The sequence below is a fragment of the Nyctibius grandis genome, chromosome 2, assembly GCF_013368605.1.
Source record: "Nyctibius grandis isolate bNycGra1 chromosome 2, bNycGra1.pri, whole genome shotgun sequence".
In the NCBI taxonomy this organism is placed as follows: domain Eukaryota; kingdom Metazoa; phylum Chordata; class Aves; order Nyctibiiformes; family Nyctibiidae; genus Nyctibius; species Nyctibius grandis.
In genome coordinates, this window is record NC_090659.1 from 48,546,509 (window position 1) to 48,563,188 (window position 16,680).

Here is a 16,680-nt window from a genome sequence, read left to right on the forward strand (position 1 = left end):
CCCCACGCTTCGGCTTACCATTATCCTACCAAATCTATGGCTGGTGGGTAATTTCCCAAGAAAACAACTCTTCTGTTAGTTTTCCACTTCATCAAAACCAAGATATCATACACTTGCTCATTTCCTGTCAGTCAGTCTGCTGTGGTCTCAATAGTTCCCAGGTTCTCTGCCACGGAGCCAAGAATCTGAAAGTCTAAATTCTAGCAACAGTCTCCAAGCTCAAGGCTTCCTGCATCAGGTGGGGAGACAGGGAAGACGGCAGAGTTCCCTGAGCTCCTGGTCAAGGCCTGGCAACCCTGGGACAGCAGATTAGATGGGGACCCCATATTTGGTGGGGACTTCCACCAGGACAGGCAGATGCACTATTTGAGAAAAGCCAAAATGAAAATGTGGAATTTCCTTTCAGAGGGAAGTATAAAGATATAAAAATGTCATTTTCACATTGAATCTCAGCACAAGGGTTTTCTTAACATTCGTATTTCCCACAGAAAGAAAATGCCATGTCTTGAGCAGCTTTAGCTGTAACTCATATCCTGCCAGGAGCAACTGTTGCCCAGCATGTAACTGATTACAGGAAGATTCAACAGGATTGTATCTGGATCTTGTTGCCATTAAAACAATACAGTAAATTAAAAAAGAAATTATTTACTGTGACATAAGCATCAAGAGTTTCATGGCTTGAACTGCTACTTCATGGTCCTTGTCCAGAGGCATGGACACAATTCGATCCTAATGGATGTAAAATGACAATAAAAAGATGTAACATGGTTTGTTCTCAATAAACATATATTTTTGCTACAGCTAGATCATCTAAACTAGTAGAGCAGAGATTTATTTTTATTTCAGCAGCTATTTCCTAAGAGACATAAGGCAACTTGATTACTACCAAGTGGTTCCCCAGCCCTTGAAAATTAACAGCATGTTAATTTTTTAACTGAATTAATCATGCAGTAATATGATATTTTTTATAGATGTAATGTATGCGTTCACAGGAAATCAACTACAGTCTACAAATTAAAAGTGACTGACAACTTGTTTCTACGATGTTACTACTGGCATTTCATGTTAAATGAAGGTAAGCCTCAAATTACATTATACAATCAGTTTCTCCCATCAACAATAAAGTGCATGTACCTACACATTACAGAAGCCAATGCCTTGCTGGAAAGACAATTAGGACTTGAGTCATAAATGTACTTCATGGAATAGCAGCAATATTCCTGACCTCCAGCATTCACACTAAGGTAACTTGGTACACACGCAAACACCTCAGAAAACAGTGTAAATTTTCCTGTCCTATGTACCCAAGAACTTGCACTTCTCAGTGTGGCCTACATCTTCAAGGTATATTAAACCTTTGGACTTGCTTGTTTTGGGACTAACAGCTTTCTTGCTTAACATATCATTTCTAAATCTCTAGATTCATTTTACCTTGCACCTTCCTTTTTCTCTCAGCACAGCTGCAAGGTGTGGAAGTCCATGAATCCTGAGTTTGAATACTCAAGGGTAACAGGGGGAGCATGTGAAACTCCCACTTGTGGGAAACAGATTGATGGCTATATGATTACATTTCCCATCACTGAGAAAGCATGATTTAAACTTCGAAAGACTCCAGATCTGTCTGTATTTTGTGTGTAGCTGTCTGGGTTTCTTTTTTTGTTTAGAGGGGAAGGAGTTGTTGCGTTTGGGTTGGGTTTTTTTGATTGGGGGATCGAGTTTGCAATAATCCATTTATATAGCATCCTCCACACAGAGGGAGATCGCAGTACAAACAGACGGGAGCTATTTCATCACTCTTTGAATACCAGTCCTGCAGTTGGTTAGCAGCTTACAGCAACTTTCTTTTAGACAGAAAGATAAGAGACTACAACATAACTGTTTAAAACAGGGGTTAATCTTAGATAGCCAAGTTTCAGTCTGAATAACTTATTCTTAAGATACCAATATTAATCTATTTCTTCTTCTTTGAGGATGTGCTATAGGTATTTTTTACTATTAGCAACTGCTTTGACATACAGGTAAGTCCTGCACCTTTTGCAAAAAGAACATGAATTACCACCACACGCAGGCATTGATTATGTTCTGATTCAGAGGGACTGAGATACCAATCACAGCACCTTGAGCTTTCTTATTCAAATACTGAAAAGGCACAGCCCCATTGGTATATGAGTAGCTGATGAAATCATTACCAAGGGCAGGATTAAAAAAAGTAAAAGGCTTACTTCTTAAGTGAGTCCTGCAGGATGTTGGAATATGATAAAGGCAATGCACAGGGTCAGTGCGGTCACAGAACAAGCTCTCAAAATTACAGTGTATCACCTGACTTGGTCAGAAAGGAGATAAGGGATCCTTCTTCAAGATCCATACTGACATGGTGGATCAACAGAGAGCCATTCCCACATCAGTGTGATACATGGTCAGCCAATCCAGTATCTACAAGGTTAACCCATTATCAGGAGCAGCGAAAAAAGGGACCTTTAGAGTATGAAATTTTTTGTCATCTGCCAAAGATCCCGTAAAAAAATCTGGGCCATTCTGGATGAAGGGTGGAGATAACTGACCACAGTGCATGCTAACACCATTTTGTGCATGAACTAAAGTGAAACAGAAAATTCCATAGAAACAGAGGGAAACATCTCTGCAAAACTCCTTCATCTACTCAGTCAAGGAAGCTGTTTCTGCAGTACTCTAAGCTCCTGTCACTCATGAGAGTAGGGAGATCAGCTCTGATCAAAACATCAGACCCTGTGTATACACCCAACACAGACTTACTTAAAAAATAGCAAACAGTAATCTATTTACCTTGAATCTGCTAGTAAAGAGATCCATCCTGGAAACAAGTTCTTTTCTGCTATAAATTCCCTGCAGTCCCAGAAGACACTTCAACCTCACTTCAGCTTGCTACAAGACAAAGAGAAATCGGCTAACAGTAAAAAACATGTATCTTTGATGTTATTCACTATTGACATTTATATTATGTAAATAACAGTTCTTTGTGGGTGCCTACAGCACACTACCCAAATACTGCCTCGTCTTCTTTATTAGTGATACCAGTACCATTTTGTTTGTGTGCACACACGCACGTCTGTCTCTCTCACACACACACAGAGGAAACCTGCAGTGAGCCATACTTAAAGGTGACATCAAAGTTTGTGTTAGGCTCCTTAAGAGTCAAAGAAACTCTCACAGGCCTTATAGTTAATAAAAGCAACAGAATGCAAAAGATGCAGGAATTCTGCTGTTCACCTGTTAAAGATACAAAGACAAGAGTGTGGATACAACCAGCACTCTTCCATACATCAGACTTTGCTTGTTTCCTTTCAACATTTGACTCGGACAATCATTAAACACAGACAAGGACTCCAATAAATTCTGGAAGATGCCTAGAGGAAGAAGTACACCTTAGAAATGCACTGGCTTATCATTGTGGGTTCTACAGATACAGAGGTAAACATTATGCCTTCTCCCTATTTCTGTTTTACACTAGAACACTGTATTTTAAGCATTCTAAGAAGAAAAGGGTTGCTTTGAATTTGGCCTAATTAGTTAATTTAGGCAAAACATATTTATCCCTGCAAGGTGTTATTTCATACTATTAGTACTGCTGCTTCACAGATGCTTCAAAGTCTTTTCCTTATCTAGCTTTTAAATTATCTCATGCATATTGCTACACCTTTCAAATGACAAAGCTTTAAATGGCATTAGGAAAGTCATTTTGAGGATCTAACAGAAAAATCACTGTGTTCTGTAACTTACAATGCTAAGTTTACACCTAAATGAACTGCAGGCTTTGAATCAGTCTCTTCATATTTCTTCCTTAATTCCTTAATTCCTCTTGCTAACAATAGCAGTAAGAATAATCAAGGAAACCCAAGAAAGGAGACCACCTACACATCGGCTATCCATTACTACAAGTTCCTGTTCACCTGCTTACATGGAAAGCAAAGGATGACACCCAGCAGCAGGCTCTGACCAACAGTTTTGCATAAGACAGCTTTTTGCTAGAAATATAAAATGAAAGATGAACAGGTAACAATGAGTACTGCTCCCTAATCTGCCCATGACACACCAGCAGTACATATTCTATACTGTACTTTAAAATTAAAGGCCTTGTCTGAGAAAGAGACTGTTGCCCACACCTGCGGCTTCCTACAGCCACAAGGGCTCCACAGCACAGAACTCACTCACAAACAGTCACAGCTTGGTACCCATCACTGCACACTGGCACAAACTCAGCTCAGCCAATGTACTGCAATCCTGGCTTCAGCTGCCCTCAGTATTGTATCACAAGGCTTTGCTAGTGAGTAGGGACTGCATTTGTGCTTGGGGAAAGGGGAAAAAAGGAAAAAAAAGTTTGTGATGGTTTGTGGGATAGTCATATAGCCCTTGGCACGCAGCTAGTAATGTCATTTGCGTTTGTCAGTCAGGTGGCATTCAAGCGTAGGTCTGCAGATTACTACACCACCTGCCTTCTAAGGTATCCTGTTCCCACCCGAAAGCTCTCAGTCATAATGCTGTATGAATATGTTTCTTTCAAGTGTTGAGAAAATTAACTCTATAACTATGAACAAATAACTACTTCTACTATGACTAGTTCTACTGTTTTCCTATGTTTTCAGCTGCATTTTCTCTTTCTCAACCACCTCTCCTTTTCTAGATTCATCACTCCTCATAGCTGCTTGATCATTCAAATTTACTTCACATCCTTCTAAAACTATCTCACAACTTACTTTCAGCTCCTTTCAACAGTAACGTAGGCAAGTACAAACACCCAGCCATCTACTCCCTTCGCCAGAACTACCATTCTAATCTTGATGAAATACCTGCCTGATTGGTCTTTCAAAGCTGTGACAGAATGAAGGGGAATTATGTAAGCACATTTTCAGGATACTCTGAACACATGCTGTCCCTCAGCTGTATTATAGTATATTTTGACCCTGACCTGCAAACAGATGGGCAGAAAACAACAGTAAGACGGTGGCCAGCTCTAGTGACCTCAAAGAGCTCTGCATGGGCTCCAGCACTGCTTAGATACATTCAGCTATGAGATGTCAGCCTCACCACTACCACAGAGATGGGGTCATTCAATAAGCCTTACAAATACAGGCTGACACCTGGATGATTTGATGGGGTCATTGGGTCATGTTTTTTCTCCTCAACATTCCCTAAATAATAAATTGGGAACACTAGGCCTACTTCTGAATTACTCCTGAATAGCAAAAAGACAATCCAGCTTACCTGTCCTGTCGAGGTAAAACAATTTTAAAAAAATGCCCTCCCCCCCTAAAAAAAAAAAATCAGTACATACACACAGAGATGACCTGCGGAGCAGAAAACCACAATGTTAACAAGACCATTTGAAGAAAGAAGTATTTCAGAAGTAGCTATAACCATGGGATCAGTTTCTTTAGCCATGCTGAATGGGAGGCAAAACGAAAAACCCTTTCAATTTCCCCAAATTTGCCAGGAGGATCACATGGTCAGGACACGGAAGTTCATTTCAACAGCAAGTTTCTGTTTCCACAGGATTTCTTTGGGTGGTTGTTTCATAGTCTAATGAGAAAACCTTGACAACTTGCCCTGAAGTTCCAGACAAAGCTAGTCTAACATGGTAGGAGGTCCCAAGTGCACACCTCCATTGTCTTTGCCTTCCTGTCTGTCAGTTCTGCCTTCCACTTTCCCCATCATTCTTCACTGTCTTGATTTTTCTGGTCTTTAACTCTGAACTTTTTACACAGCACTTCCCTTCAACACCTGCCGCTCAGATCAGCACTGGTTTGATTGGATCTGGATGCTGATTTAGTAGCTATATATTGCCTCGGAAGAACACTAGTGCGTTTGAACACAAGTTAGGTGCCTGGGTTTTACAAACGCACTGATAGGTGACTGGGTTTACATATAATATCATTCAACTGACACTTCAAAGCTGTCAGTTTTAGTATCAATTGTTGCTTGGTATTCAAACATAAAAAGTCAAATTATTTCTAGCAGATGAACACAAACTACTCAAAAATGTATCTTTATAGCACTGTTCCACAACTCTTACTGGGCCAGAGATCCTCATACGCAATTTTGAGCATATTATCACTGAATCTGAAGCATCTTCTTGCACCTAGGAAATAATCTTTCACATAAAAATATAATGTTTCATATCAGGGTATAATGGCAAAATGGTATCTCATGGGGAAGAAAGAATGATTATATTCAAATAAAAGACTTTGAAGACAAAACGTTAATTTTATACTTACTTCCCCCTCCACTCTCTGCTGTAAAGCCTCCCAAATGACTGAACTTAACCTCTGTTTACAACACTGTAGATGATCCTGGCCAGGTTTTCCCCCACCGTTATAATGCTTTTGTGGTTGTTCCACTCTGGGGCCTAAATTATTTGGCAAACTTCTCTATGTTATATTCTAAAAGAAAATTGTCCCTGGGAGATATCAGTTTCTTGCTGCTCACCCCCAACAAAATGGGATGGAAATGCTTATTAAGGAGGAGTAGTGGGAAATAACATTCAGATGTATATAAAAGCACTGCTGTCCTTGTTGCTGCCAAAAATGCCCTGCTCTCATTTTGGAATCAGGCAATTTAACAGAGCCTGCAAATCACAAAGCACAGCCGGGACTGCAACTACCAGTAGTGGCACACTACCAGGCCTCTGCCAAATGTGAAATAGGGAAGACTTCTCACTTTATCTCACTCTGCTTGCATCTGCATTGCTTTCAGATAATAAGCTCTAGAAAAACAACTACTTCCAGTTCCCAATAAATTACACTGGATGAGCTATGTGCATTAATCAGAGACACCAGCTGTTAATTTTCACTGTACAGCACTGGGAATAAAGACACATCATCTTCAAAAATTACTTTCTTTTGAGAATTCCCCCAACTGAACATATACTAAAAAGATATTCTTATCAGATTAAATTTATGCAGGAAAAGACAATAGTTCTTTATAAAATTTATTGTTCTAAAAATCTCAATACTACAGTTACAGTAATGGCGGAACACAGGAAAATAAGAGGCTTTGTGCTCCCCCTCCTGGCTTTGTGGTAAACTACAATTTTATTCACAGAACACAAACATTACCTAAAGCTGACACAAAACTGACGATATTTCAGAATTTATACAGAAGCCATATACACTTTAAAAGGTGGCCTGCAGAAGTACAGCGTGCTAATTTTGGTAATTAGTCATTGACGATAAATATTCCTATCACCCTAAAATCTCTCATGGATTTTAGATGCATGAGAAAAAGCATATTTTTGAGTTTGTTTTCTTCTGGTTGTTTTTTTTTGGTTTTGTGTTTTTTAAACATGCCTCTACTCAAAATGAAAAAACAAACTTACTGTAAGGAAAAAGAGAAACCCCTTTGGGAAATGACTGGACTTTCTGTAAATATTTTTTATATCCATTTCATTCCAAATGAGAAATGCAATACTGAAGATTATTTTACTGTAGGTAATACTTATTTGTTCATTTTTATAAAATAAAACAAAATTTTAAACGCAGCCATCAAAACTAAAAGCAGAATTTTAGTCAATGTTTAACACTGCACGTGCTCAAAGGATATAGGCCATTTTACAACTTTGTAATAGTTCCCAATTCAGTAATGTATAAAAGTAACTGCACACAGAGGGACACAGGCTGCTACAGAACTGGAAAAAATGTTCTCCGTTATTTTGTGCTACAATGGCTTTAAAAATAAAACCTGAAATAGGGAAGAAAGTAAATTCTTTTTTGTACCACCACAGCCTTAAACATCTACTCTCAGGAATTTAAATGTTAGGATTCTTTAGGAAAAAAAAAAATCCCATCTACTGCCTCCAGTAAGAAAAATTAAAACCTTACCTTATCATACAGCATCCACCCAATGTATTTTAAGTAGCTATCATTTAAAAAAGCATCTGGGTATGTTTTAATCCAGCTGCCAATTTCTTCAATGCAAGTTGCTCGGATCTCAGGGATCACATCACTGTGAAATTATAAAATCATAATATTGATATATTAAAAATGCCTAATATACATTAATTATATTATTTGCAATATTTTTATTTTATGGAATTGTAGAAGCATGTATAATCCAAAATATTATCATATTAATGCTCTAAGTTAGTCTTCAATCAACACTTTTAGCTACAAATGTTTCATAAAATAATTCTTTTGTAATTCTGGATATCTTCTCAATCACAAATGCACTGCTCTATAGCCAGCAGGAAGAATTTAAGAAACATACTTGAGAGGTCCTTTTGTAAGCCCAAATTCTTTAAAATAATTTAACTGCTACATTTTCCATGACACCTTCAGTGCCTCTAGGATGTTTAACTTGATTCTGGTATCTGGACAATCTAAGCAAGAATTTCTTGGAAATGCAGATACACATCACAGCTTTATTTTTATTCTTACCGGTAACGGTTTAGAAACGTCCCTTTGAAAATAGCATTCATCATGTTCTGTATCTCTAGAAGCTTCTGCTCATACTGAAATACAAAAGAGAACTGAACGTTAATATTGGTCCCACAATTCACTACACATGAAAAATTTGCATCAGTGCACTTACAATACTACTGTGGTCCAAATTGCTAGCATTTACACATGGTACCAACATAAAATGAGTGGTCTGTATCTAGACTAGCAATGGGCCTTTTTGTAGCTATGCCCCGATGAAAGATTTATCAGATACCAACTGCTAGCCTGGATAACAAGGTACATGCCTGATACAGCGAGTCTTGATCTATCAATACACAGAAAGATACAGCACAACTACTAAGCAATCTTCACATAAAGGTCCAAATTCTCTTTTTATGCACTTAAACAGAGACGGAAGAAAGGCAGACAAGGGAATTTTCAAAATGCACCTATTCCACAATGAGCATGTATTTTAACTGAGCCCTGAAAATCTAGTTTTGAACTTCTGGAAACCTAAGCCACTTAATAAAAACATTCTCTCATCAACAGCATCAGGAAGGGCGACAAGTTTGGTTTTCCCCCCCAACATACACATTTGCTCTGTTTTTCCCATAAGATCAGACTTACGATGATACTAAAAACCCATGTCTCACCCACACACTTCTTCCCCCAAAGGAGGGGTTGTTTCTATAACAGAGAAGTCCATGGGCATCCAAAGCTCAGAACAGAGGTAACTGATTCTAAGGTCAGGAGAGAAGGAACTATGCTTGATGTTCATACATCAAGTCATTTCCACCCTCAAGCCAGAAATATTTCTTACAGTTACAGGCCTGTCTCTGGGAGTTGATAAGGAGCTGTCTGGCTGAGCAGGGAAGAAATGACAGAAACTGAACAGCAAGAAAGATACAGGTCATACCTGCAGTTACGACCATTTTTACAATGTATTACTTATACAGAGATGGCAGCTATCCTGTGTCATTTTCCATTTATTGAAATTCAGTTTAAGAACTAACATTTTGGCTTATAATTTGTATAAACTTAGGAAAAACTGCATTCCCACAACACCAGAGCTACTGGTGCAATTACATGTGTGTGCAAATTCGTATTTGTGTAGAGATCAAGGGCTAATGATGCTAATTTAGAGAAGCAATTAGTAGGACAGACATCACAAGTTAACAGTACATAGGGCAGTTATTCCATAGTCATTTTTGTACCACTTAATACAGCCATTCATAACTGCTCTCCATCATGCATTAGACAGATAAACACATAAACCTCAAAGAACTGCAAGTAACCCAAAAGCAAGCTGTCAGCAATCCCTCTTTTTACATCTTCACGCATCTCCCATACAAGACACCTGCCTAACCTCTTTCCTTTTTCTCTCTAGCTGGTCAAGTCTGTAACTGGTCCTCTTGCCACTTATCCTCTTCTTCTCCACCTCATATAACCTTTGAGCATTGTGCTTGTTGACATCAAGGTTCAGATGTATGCTTACAACTGCTGTTAGAAGTTTCATTGCTAAAAAGGAAACAAACCCGACATATTTAGCTTAGCTCAGAGATATGTAGCATAAATATATTCACCACTTCACCACAAAAAGGATATGGTTAGCCAAATCCAGTTTATTATCCAAAATATGAACACTACTAGATTATAGTAATTTGTTTTAAAATACAGTGTTTATTTTAAAGGCAGACAATGATCAAAAAAGGAAAACTTAGTGATATTACTGGTGATTTACAACTTTTGGCCAGAGTTTTAGTCCGAGTTCTAGTCAAAGAAGTAATTTACTGGGCAACTCTCTTCTTAGTTTATGTAATTTTGATTTTTTCTACAAAAGTATCTAGAGTTGTGGAACAGTGATTTTCAGTAACAAAAAAAAAAAAAACACAAACTCATCAGTGAAGCTGGCCCATAAAAGGATGGGAATCTTAATATTTCACTTATATTGACAAAAATTCACATTCTTCTAAGAATCACTAGATGGTTTGCATAGATTTCAAGTGGGTTTTTTGAGCCTTCAAAGCAAACAGTGTACTTTAGAACAAATTATACTTTAGGTGTTCTTTGCATGGCAAAGAGGGTATTTATTGGCTTCAGGGGGGGAAAAAGAAGAAGTAGTAGCTTTAGTATCATCACGCTGCATGAAATAAAAATGTGTAACAAGCAGTGTTCTTTTCAGCACAGGTACCACAAGGACAGCAGCTCTCCAAAGGAAGCTTTTTTAGGTGAAGCATTTAATGCAACGTCATCACATTAATTAGTGGAGGGAGGAAAACAACAAAATAGAAAACTGACCATGAAGAAGGTTACTGAAAAAAAAAAAAAAAAAAGAATCAGAACACAACATAATTCTAAAGTTAGTCATGTCAGGCATTAAAGAAAATTTCTTTAGAAAGAAAAATTGGTCTAGATCTATCATATCTAAAGCATCCAAATTCCATTCAGATACACATGGGAAGAAATTATTACAGTAACATACATTAGGAGGAAGGTGCTGTCAATGCATAAGAGAACAACTGCTCAGTAAAGAGAACTTTTCTATTTTGAGCAGTTTTGTTTGTACACAAATCAACAAAACTCTCGATCTACAGCAACTCTGTGACTTAATTTACCTGCCAAAGTGCTTGTGTGTCTAAATGCTCTGACCATGGAGTCTGCTAAGCCTGCAAGCAGTGAGATAATAGTGTCCATCAAGTAGCTATCATACAGGATACTGCACTGGCACTGTTGAACAAGCACTGCAATAAATTCACAGAAATTGGCCTTGAACTTCTTCCAATAGGGTCCTGTTCTGATCAGTGGGTAGTCTTCATTGTCCTGCACAAGAACAAAGAGTCAAGAGAGAACACACTAATTAGTTTTTTTTGTGCTCACTATTTACATCTCTCCCACTGAACATCAGAGAGTTCTGCTGACCGTCAGCTTCACCTCAGCACCCCATAACTTTTTTCATGGTTATTACTCCAAAGTAGGGAAATGCAACTCGGTTACAAGAAAGCACAGATACAAACTAGCCTCATTAGAGCTATGCTGTCATGATAGCTCAGATCTGAAATCAAAGTCTATGAGCTAGCTGTGAACAGACAGGTGGGAGAGGGCATGTGAAACCACAGCACCATAAATAACTTTCACTGGCATAAACCATGAGCACTCCTGGCCTCTTCTACTTCCTCACAGGTAGTAGTGCTTCCCCACTTGCCTGTCCTTTCCTTTCCTGCAAGTGCATGGTAAAATCCAAGAGGAAACTGAAGTGGCTGAAAAAGAACAGCTACTTTGCCAAATTGTTTTTCAGTAGCATCAGTTCCCCAAGATGGTTCAGCGTGTAATTACACAATGCGTCATAAACAAAAGATCTGACGCTGGGGAAGTGAAAATAAACAACTGTGGTATGGGGCAGGATGGAACTGTTTTCCTCAGCAGCACTGCCAGCTTAAGGAGTTTATCAGCCTACAGCTTAATGACAAATACTGAGTCACTCACCTATACTACCAGCACCTAAGTCTCTGAAAACCTCCACAGAAACAGTAAGTAGGCAGTACCTTTGACATTATGCAAAAAGCAAGTTACAGTAAGGCCACAAGAGTGTTCACAGTACAGTTGATATGGCCGGGAAGAAAGCAGACAGATGGTGGTTCAAATGACTTCTCACACAAAACAGTGCACCTCATGTGAAGAGAACCCTAGGAAGACTTTGTAGATGGCAACCTCAGGCAGCGTGAATATTTATTTCCTTTGCACCTCACAGATCCCAGGAATGGCTCTGAATATTAATTTGCATCCTGATAGTTTCCAGGTGTGAATGGAGTCAGAGAATTCCAAAACTTCACTCACGATGGAAAACACCATCCTGAAGGCAGGCCACTACTCAGCTGGTCCCTCGGTTGGTCCAACACCTTCTCAGAGGTACTCTAACCCGCAGCTTCACACCCAGAATAACTTCCTGTACTTACAAAGTACACTTTGTGCTCTTCTCTTGTAACTTGGTTTCCAAAGCACAGGATCCAGTGCTTTCTTGGAAAATAAACACAAACACAGACTGATCTCAGGGATGCCCACAACACAACGCACGTTCGAAATTTGGAATTTGGGATGCATTCCTGACCAGGTTGAAAGAGTCAGTTCAGAGCCTAACAGTAGCAGCAAGTGCCAAGATGGAAAGGGAAGTCCCCAGCAGGTCCCATTAAATGCTCCTTGATCATGACACAGACAGTAGAAAGACAACATACAACTTCAGGAAATACCTACTTGATCACAGTAGCTTACTCCTCAATCTGAAAAGCAGCACAAATACAGGAAGACTTTAAAAGTATTTCTACTGTCCATGTATATCATACTGGGATATTGTTTAATGGCAATATGCATACTGTAAATATATAGACAGCACAATGGGCACACCACCTAAATTTAGGCACCTAACTTGTGATTTCCTTAGATTCCCTGAATACCCAGTAGAGCGAAGCAACTCTACTTCCAGAAATCAAGTCAGATTAGGCGCTTAACATAGGTTCTCCCAGTGAACCATTCAGATCACTCAGCTGAGGCTCCTGCTTTGACTCGCCCTGGAAATGTTTCTTTCTTTCATACAGAGTCTATGGAAAGAGAGAAAAGTCAAAGTGAAGTGCCAACGAGGAGTTAAGATGAATTCCCCACAATGCTGCAAGTGTTATATGGGAAGAGGCATTACAGAAAAGTTGTTTCTGTTCTCAAAATATTTTTCCAGTCAAACATTTATGTTTGCAAGAGAATGTTTTGATGAAACAAGCTTTTGAACAAACTTGTCTGCCTAAACCTCTGTATGCATACATGTGTGTGCATGGATGCATGCATGCACGTACATGTGTGTGTGTAGAGCTTGCTGGAAGGGATGGGAAACTCTTTTGAATACCGCTGCAGCTTGACACACATCAGTCTGTTCAAAATGCTATAGATGCAATTAATCACAACGAACTCAATCAGTCACCTTCACCTCCCTTTAAAATCAATAGCAAGAAACAGCCACTTTGAAAGCATGAGTGTGGTCATTCCAAACCAGAGGTCGAAAACAGACCAGATGAAGCAGACCTCAGAAGTGCATGGTTATCTCCACTGACTAAGCACAGTTTAAGATGACTAGTTCTGATGTATTTGCCTCCACTGGTAACAGGAAATACAGCCACACAAAATGCTACATTAGAGTTGCAGACAACTACAAGAGAGCCTTACCATGTCCACCGGCCAAGTAACCGTCAGGATCCAAGGATAGGCCACAAATTTCTTGTACTGCAACCCAGTTTCCTGCAATGCATGAGACAAGATTTTAAAAGCTTTTCAATGAAATGGCACAGTTAATTCACAAAGACAAAAATGTCACAAGCCATGCATCATATTTAAAAGCCTATTAAAACATAAGACAATTTGTATTACACATGGCTCATACAATCCAATGCATTAAACAAAATCTATTCACTTCTCATCTCATTATTTATAAGCGATTATAGAAGAAAAACACACTTTTATATAAAACCTGAGTTTTCTTGCTACGAGAGACAACTTGGTTTTAAAATTTATAAGCAAACATATACAAAGTATAATCCTCATCATTAATTCTAAGATATGCCTCCCCAGCAAGTCTAAGTGTATATCCCTTTCCAACATCTAATAACTAGGTACTGTAAAACAGCTAAACTCCAGAAAATCATTCTGTGCTTTTCAAATTATAGAGAAATGTTTTCAGCACTAGTGTGGCTTGATTCAGAGATGTTTCCTCAACTCTGCAATTATTCCAAGACAAAAGTCAGGAAATCCACAGTTCTTTATTAGGCTCAGTGAAGCACACCAAGTACATCTGGCTATACAGTTATGCATCAAACTTAACTTCCATTGCTAAACATTTCAGCAACAAAATGGGAGAGGGAAGGAAACCTACAAAAGAACAAAAGAACTGCTGCAAGAAATAAAATGCCACATACGGGGAAAAAAGCATAAGAGAGAAACAGAATAGTTTAAGAAAGAGGGAAAACAAAAAGCAGTGGTCCTAAGTCAAGTCTGTCTCTCCACTGAGGAATACCGCAGCCCACAAGAGGAAATACATGCCTCTGAATCACTATATTAAGCCATTTTCTGCCTCCAACAGTACAAGTTTTCTGCTTGCCAGTACAAGTTTTCACAGAATCACAGGAAGACTGAAGTTGGTAGGGACGCTGAAATTATCTAATCCAACCCCATCCGCTCAAGCAGGGTCAGCCAGAGCAGGCTGCCTAGTGCTGTGTATGACCAGTATCCTCTACTCCCGACCCCTGGCAATGTGGTTAGCATAACTAACACCATTTTATGAGGCAAGCAGCCATTCTCTGTGACAGAGCAGATCACATATTCATTGGGTTTTCCTCATTGTCAGACCCTGAAGGTGCTGTGAACCAAGTAGACAAGCTAAACAGCTTTCTTTGTACCCTCCCTATCAGCCTCAAGATCCCTGGGCGCCAGGCTGATTACTCCCTTCCTTACTGGCCTTGAAGGCCCCAGGCACCCAGTCAACCAGGAGGTGGCAATGACCCAGTCACAGAAGAGGGAAGCATCGCAGCACACAGAGCACTGTCTATAAAATCAAGCAGTTACAAGGCCTAAGTGGGGAACTTGGACTGGATTTGCAGCTGGACAGCGAGACCTGGGACCCACCGGTGACCACGGATGCCTCTATCATTCTCTGCTTCCTCAAAGGACTGAGTGAGCAACTCATATGCTTTTATATGATTTTCAAGTCTAGATTATGATTGTTATATTGACAAAGCAAACCACGTATGAAGATTTGACTCGATCTGCAGAGGGTCCAGGTGATGAGTAATCATCAGTTAAGTTGTATTATAAATTCTGTATTGCGCTACTTATAGACCGTACTATATCGATTCTGCTTGTATGAACCTTGTGCCACTCTAATAATAAATTTTGTGCTGTATTAACCATAATACCCTGTTAAAAAAATAAAGCTTTAATTGTAACTATGATTAGTGCCGTCATCATTCTGCCAAGGATCCCTAAAAGAACCTGTCTGTTCCCTCAGTGCTGGGTCCCATTGGGATTTTTTTTTCTTTTTGTTTTTTTTTTTTTTTAAACATATGGATAAGATCCCTCTGAGCCACCTTCCTTCCATACGGAACAGGCTCAGCTTTCTCAGCCTCTCCTCATATGAAAGATTATTAATCATCTTTGTGACCCTTTGCTGGACTCACTCCAGAAAATCCATCTCTCTCTTTTACTGGAAAGCCCAGAACTGGACCCAGCACTCCAGATGTGGTCTCACCAGTACAAGTAGAGAGGAAGAACGACCTCCCACAACCTGCTGGCAATGGTCTGCCTAATGCATCCCAGGAAGCTGTTGGTGGTCTTTGCTGCAAGAGTGCATTGCTAGCTCATGTTAATCTTGTCATCCACAAGGACACACAGCAGAGCTGCTTTCCAGGCAGTCAGACCCCAGTGTGTAGTGGTGCATGGGGTTATTCCTCCACAGGTTCAATTTCCTGTTGTAGAACTTCATGAGGTTCCCCTCTGTCTAACTCTCCAGCCTGTTGAGGTCCCCCTGGGCAGCAGAAGAACCACCTGGTCTAGCAGCTACCGCTTACAATTTTGTATCATCTGCAAATTTGCTAAGAGTACACTCTGCCCTATTGTTCAGGTCGTTATCAAAGATGTTAAACAGTATTGATGCAAATAGCAAACCCTGGGGTACACCACAAGCAACCAGCCTTCAACTAGACTTTGTGCCACCCATCACTACTCCATAGGCCAGTTTTCAGACTACCTCACTGTCCACTTACCCAACTCATACTCCATCAGCTTGTCTATTGAGGATGTTATGGGAGACAGTGTTAAGTCTTACTGAAGTCAAGATAAACAACATCTGCTGCTCTCTCCTCATCCACCAAGCCAGTCACTTCATTGCAGAAGGCTATCAGGTTGGTTAAGCCCAATTTGCCCTTTGTAAATCCATGCTGACTACTTCTGATCATCTTCTTGTCCTTCATGTGTTTGGACACTGTTTCCAGAATTAGTTGCTTCATCACCTTCCCCAGGGATTGAGGTGAGGCTGACCAGCCTGAGTTCCTCAGATCCTCCTTCTTGTCCTTCTTGAAAACAGGAGTGACATTTGCTTTCTTTGAGTCTTCAGGAATCTCTTCCAGTCGCTAAAACTTTTCAAAGATAATCAAAAGGGGCCTCGCAACGACATCAGCCAGCTCCCTCAGCACTCCTGGGTACATTCTGTCAGACCACATGGTTTTGATGTATGTTCAGTCTG

General features: G+C 39.6%; 1 protein-coding gene across 3 annotated transcripts in view; it reads right to left on the bottom strand.

Moving 5' to 3' along the window:
- LOC137674467 (cohesin subunit SA-2-like) overlaps window positions 1-16,680 on the bottom strand; it is a 63,863-nt gene that overhangs the window by 35,250 nt on the left and 11,933 nt on the right. For all 3 annotated transcript variants that reach the window (XM_068419846.1, XM_068419854.1, XM_068419837.1), the window contains exons 7-13: window positions 13,614-13,685; window positions 11,024-11,228; window positions 9,775-9,926; window positions 8,406-8,479; window positions 7,851-7,974; window positions 2,803-2,901; window positions 650-729 (exon numbers count right to left, since the gene is read on the bottom strand). In XM_068419846.1, the coding sequence (XP_068275947.1) occupies window positions 650-729; window positions 2,803-2,901; window positions 7,851-7,974; window positions 8,406-8,479; window positions 9,775-9,926; window positions 11,024-11,228; window positions 13,614-13,685 (806 nt within the window). The remainder of the gene's footprint in view (window positions 1-649; window positions 730-2,802; window positions 2,902-7,850; window positions 7,975-8,405; window positions 8,480-9,774; window positions 9,927-11,023; window positions 11,229-13,613; window positions 13,686-16,680) is intronic.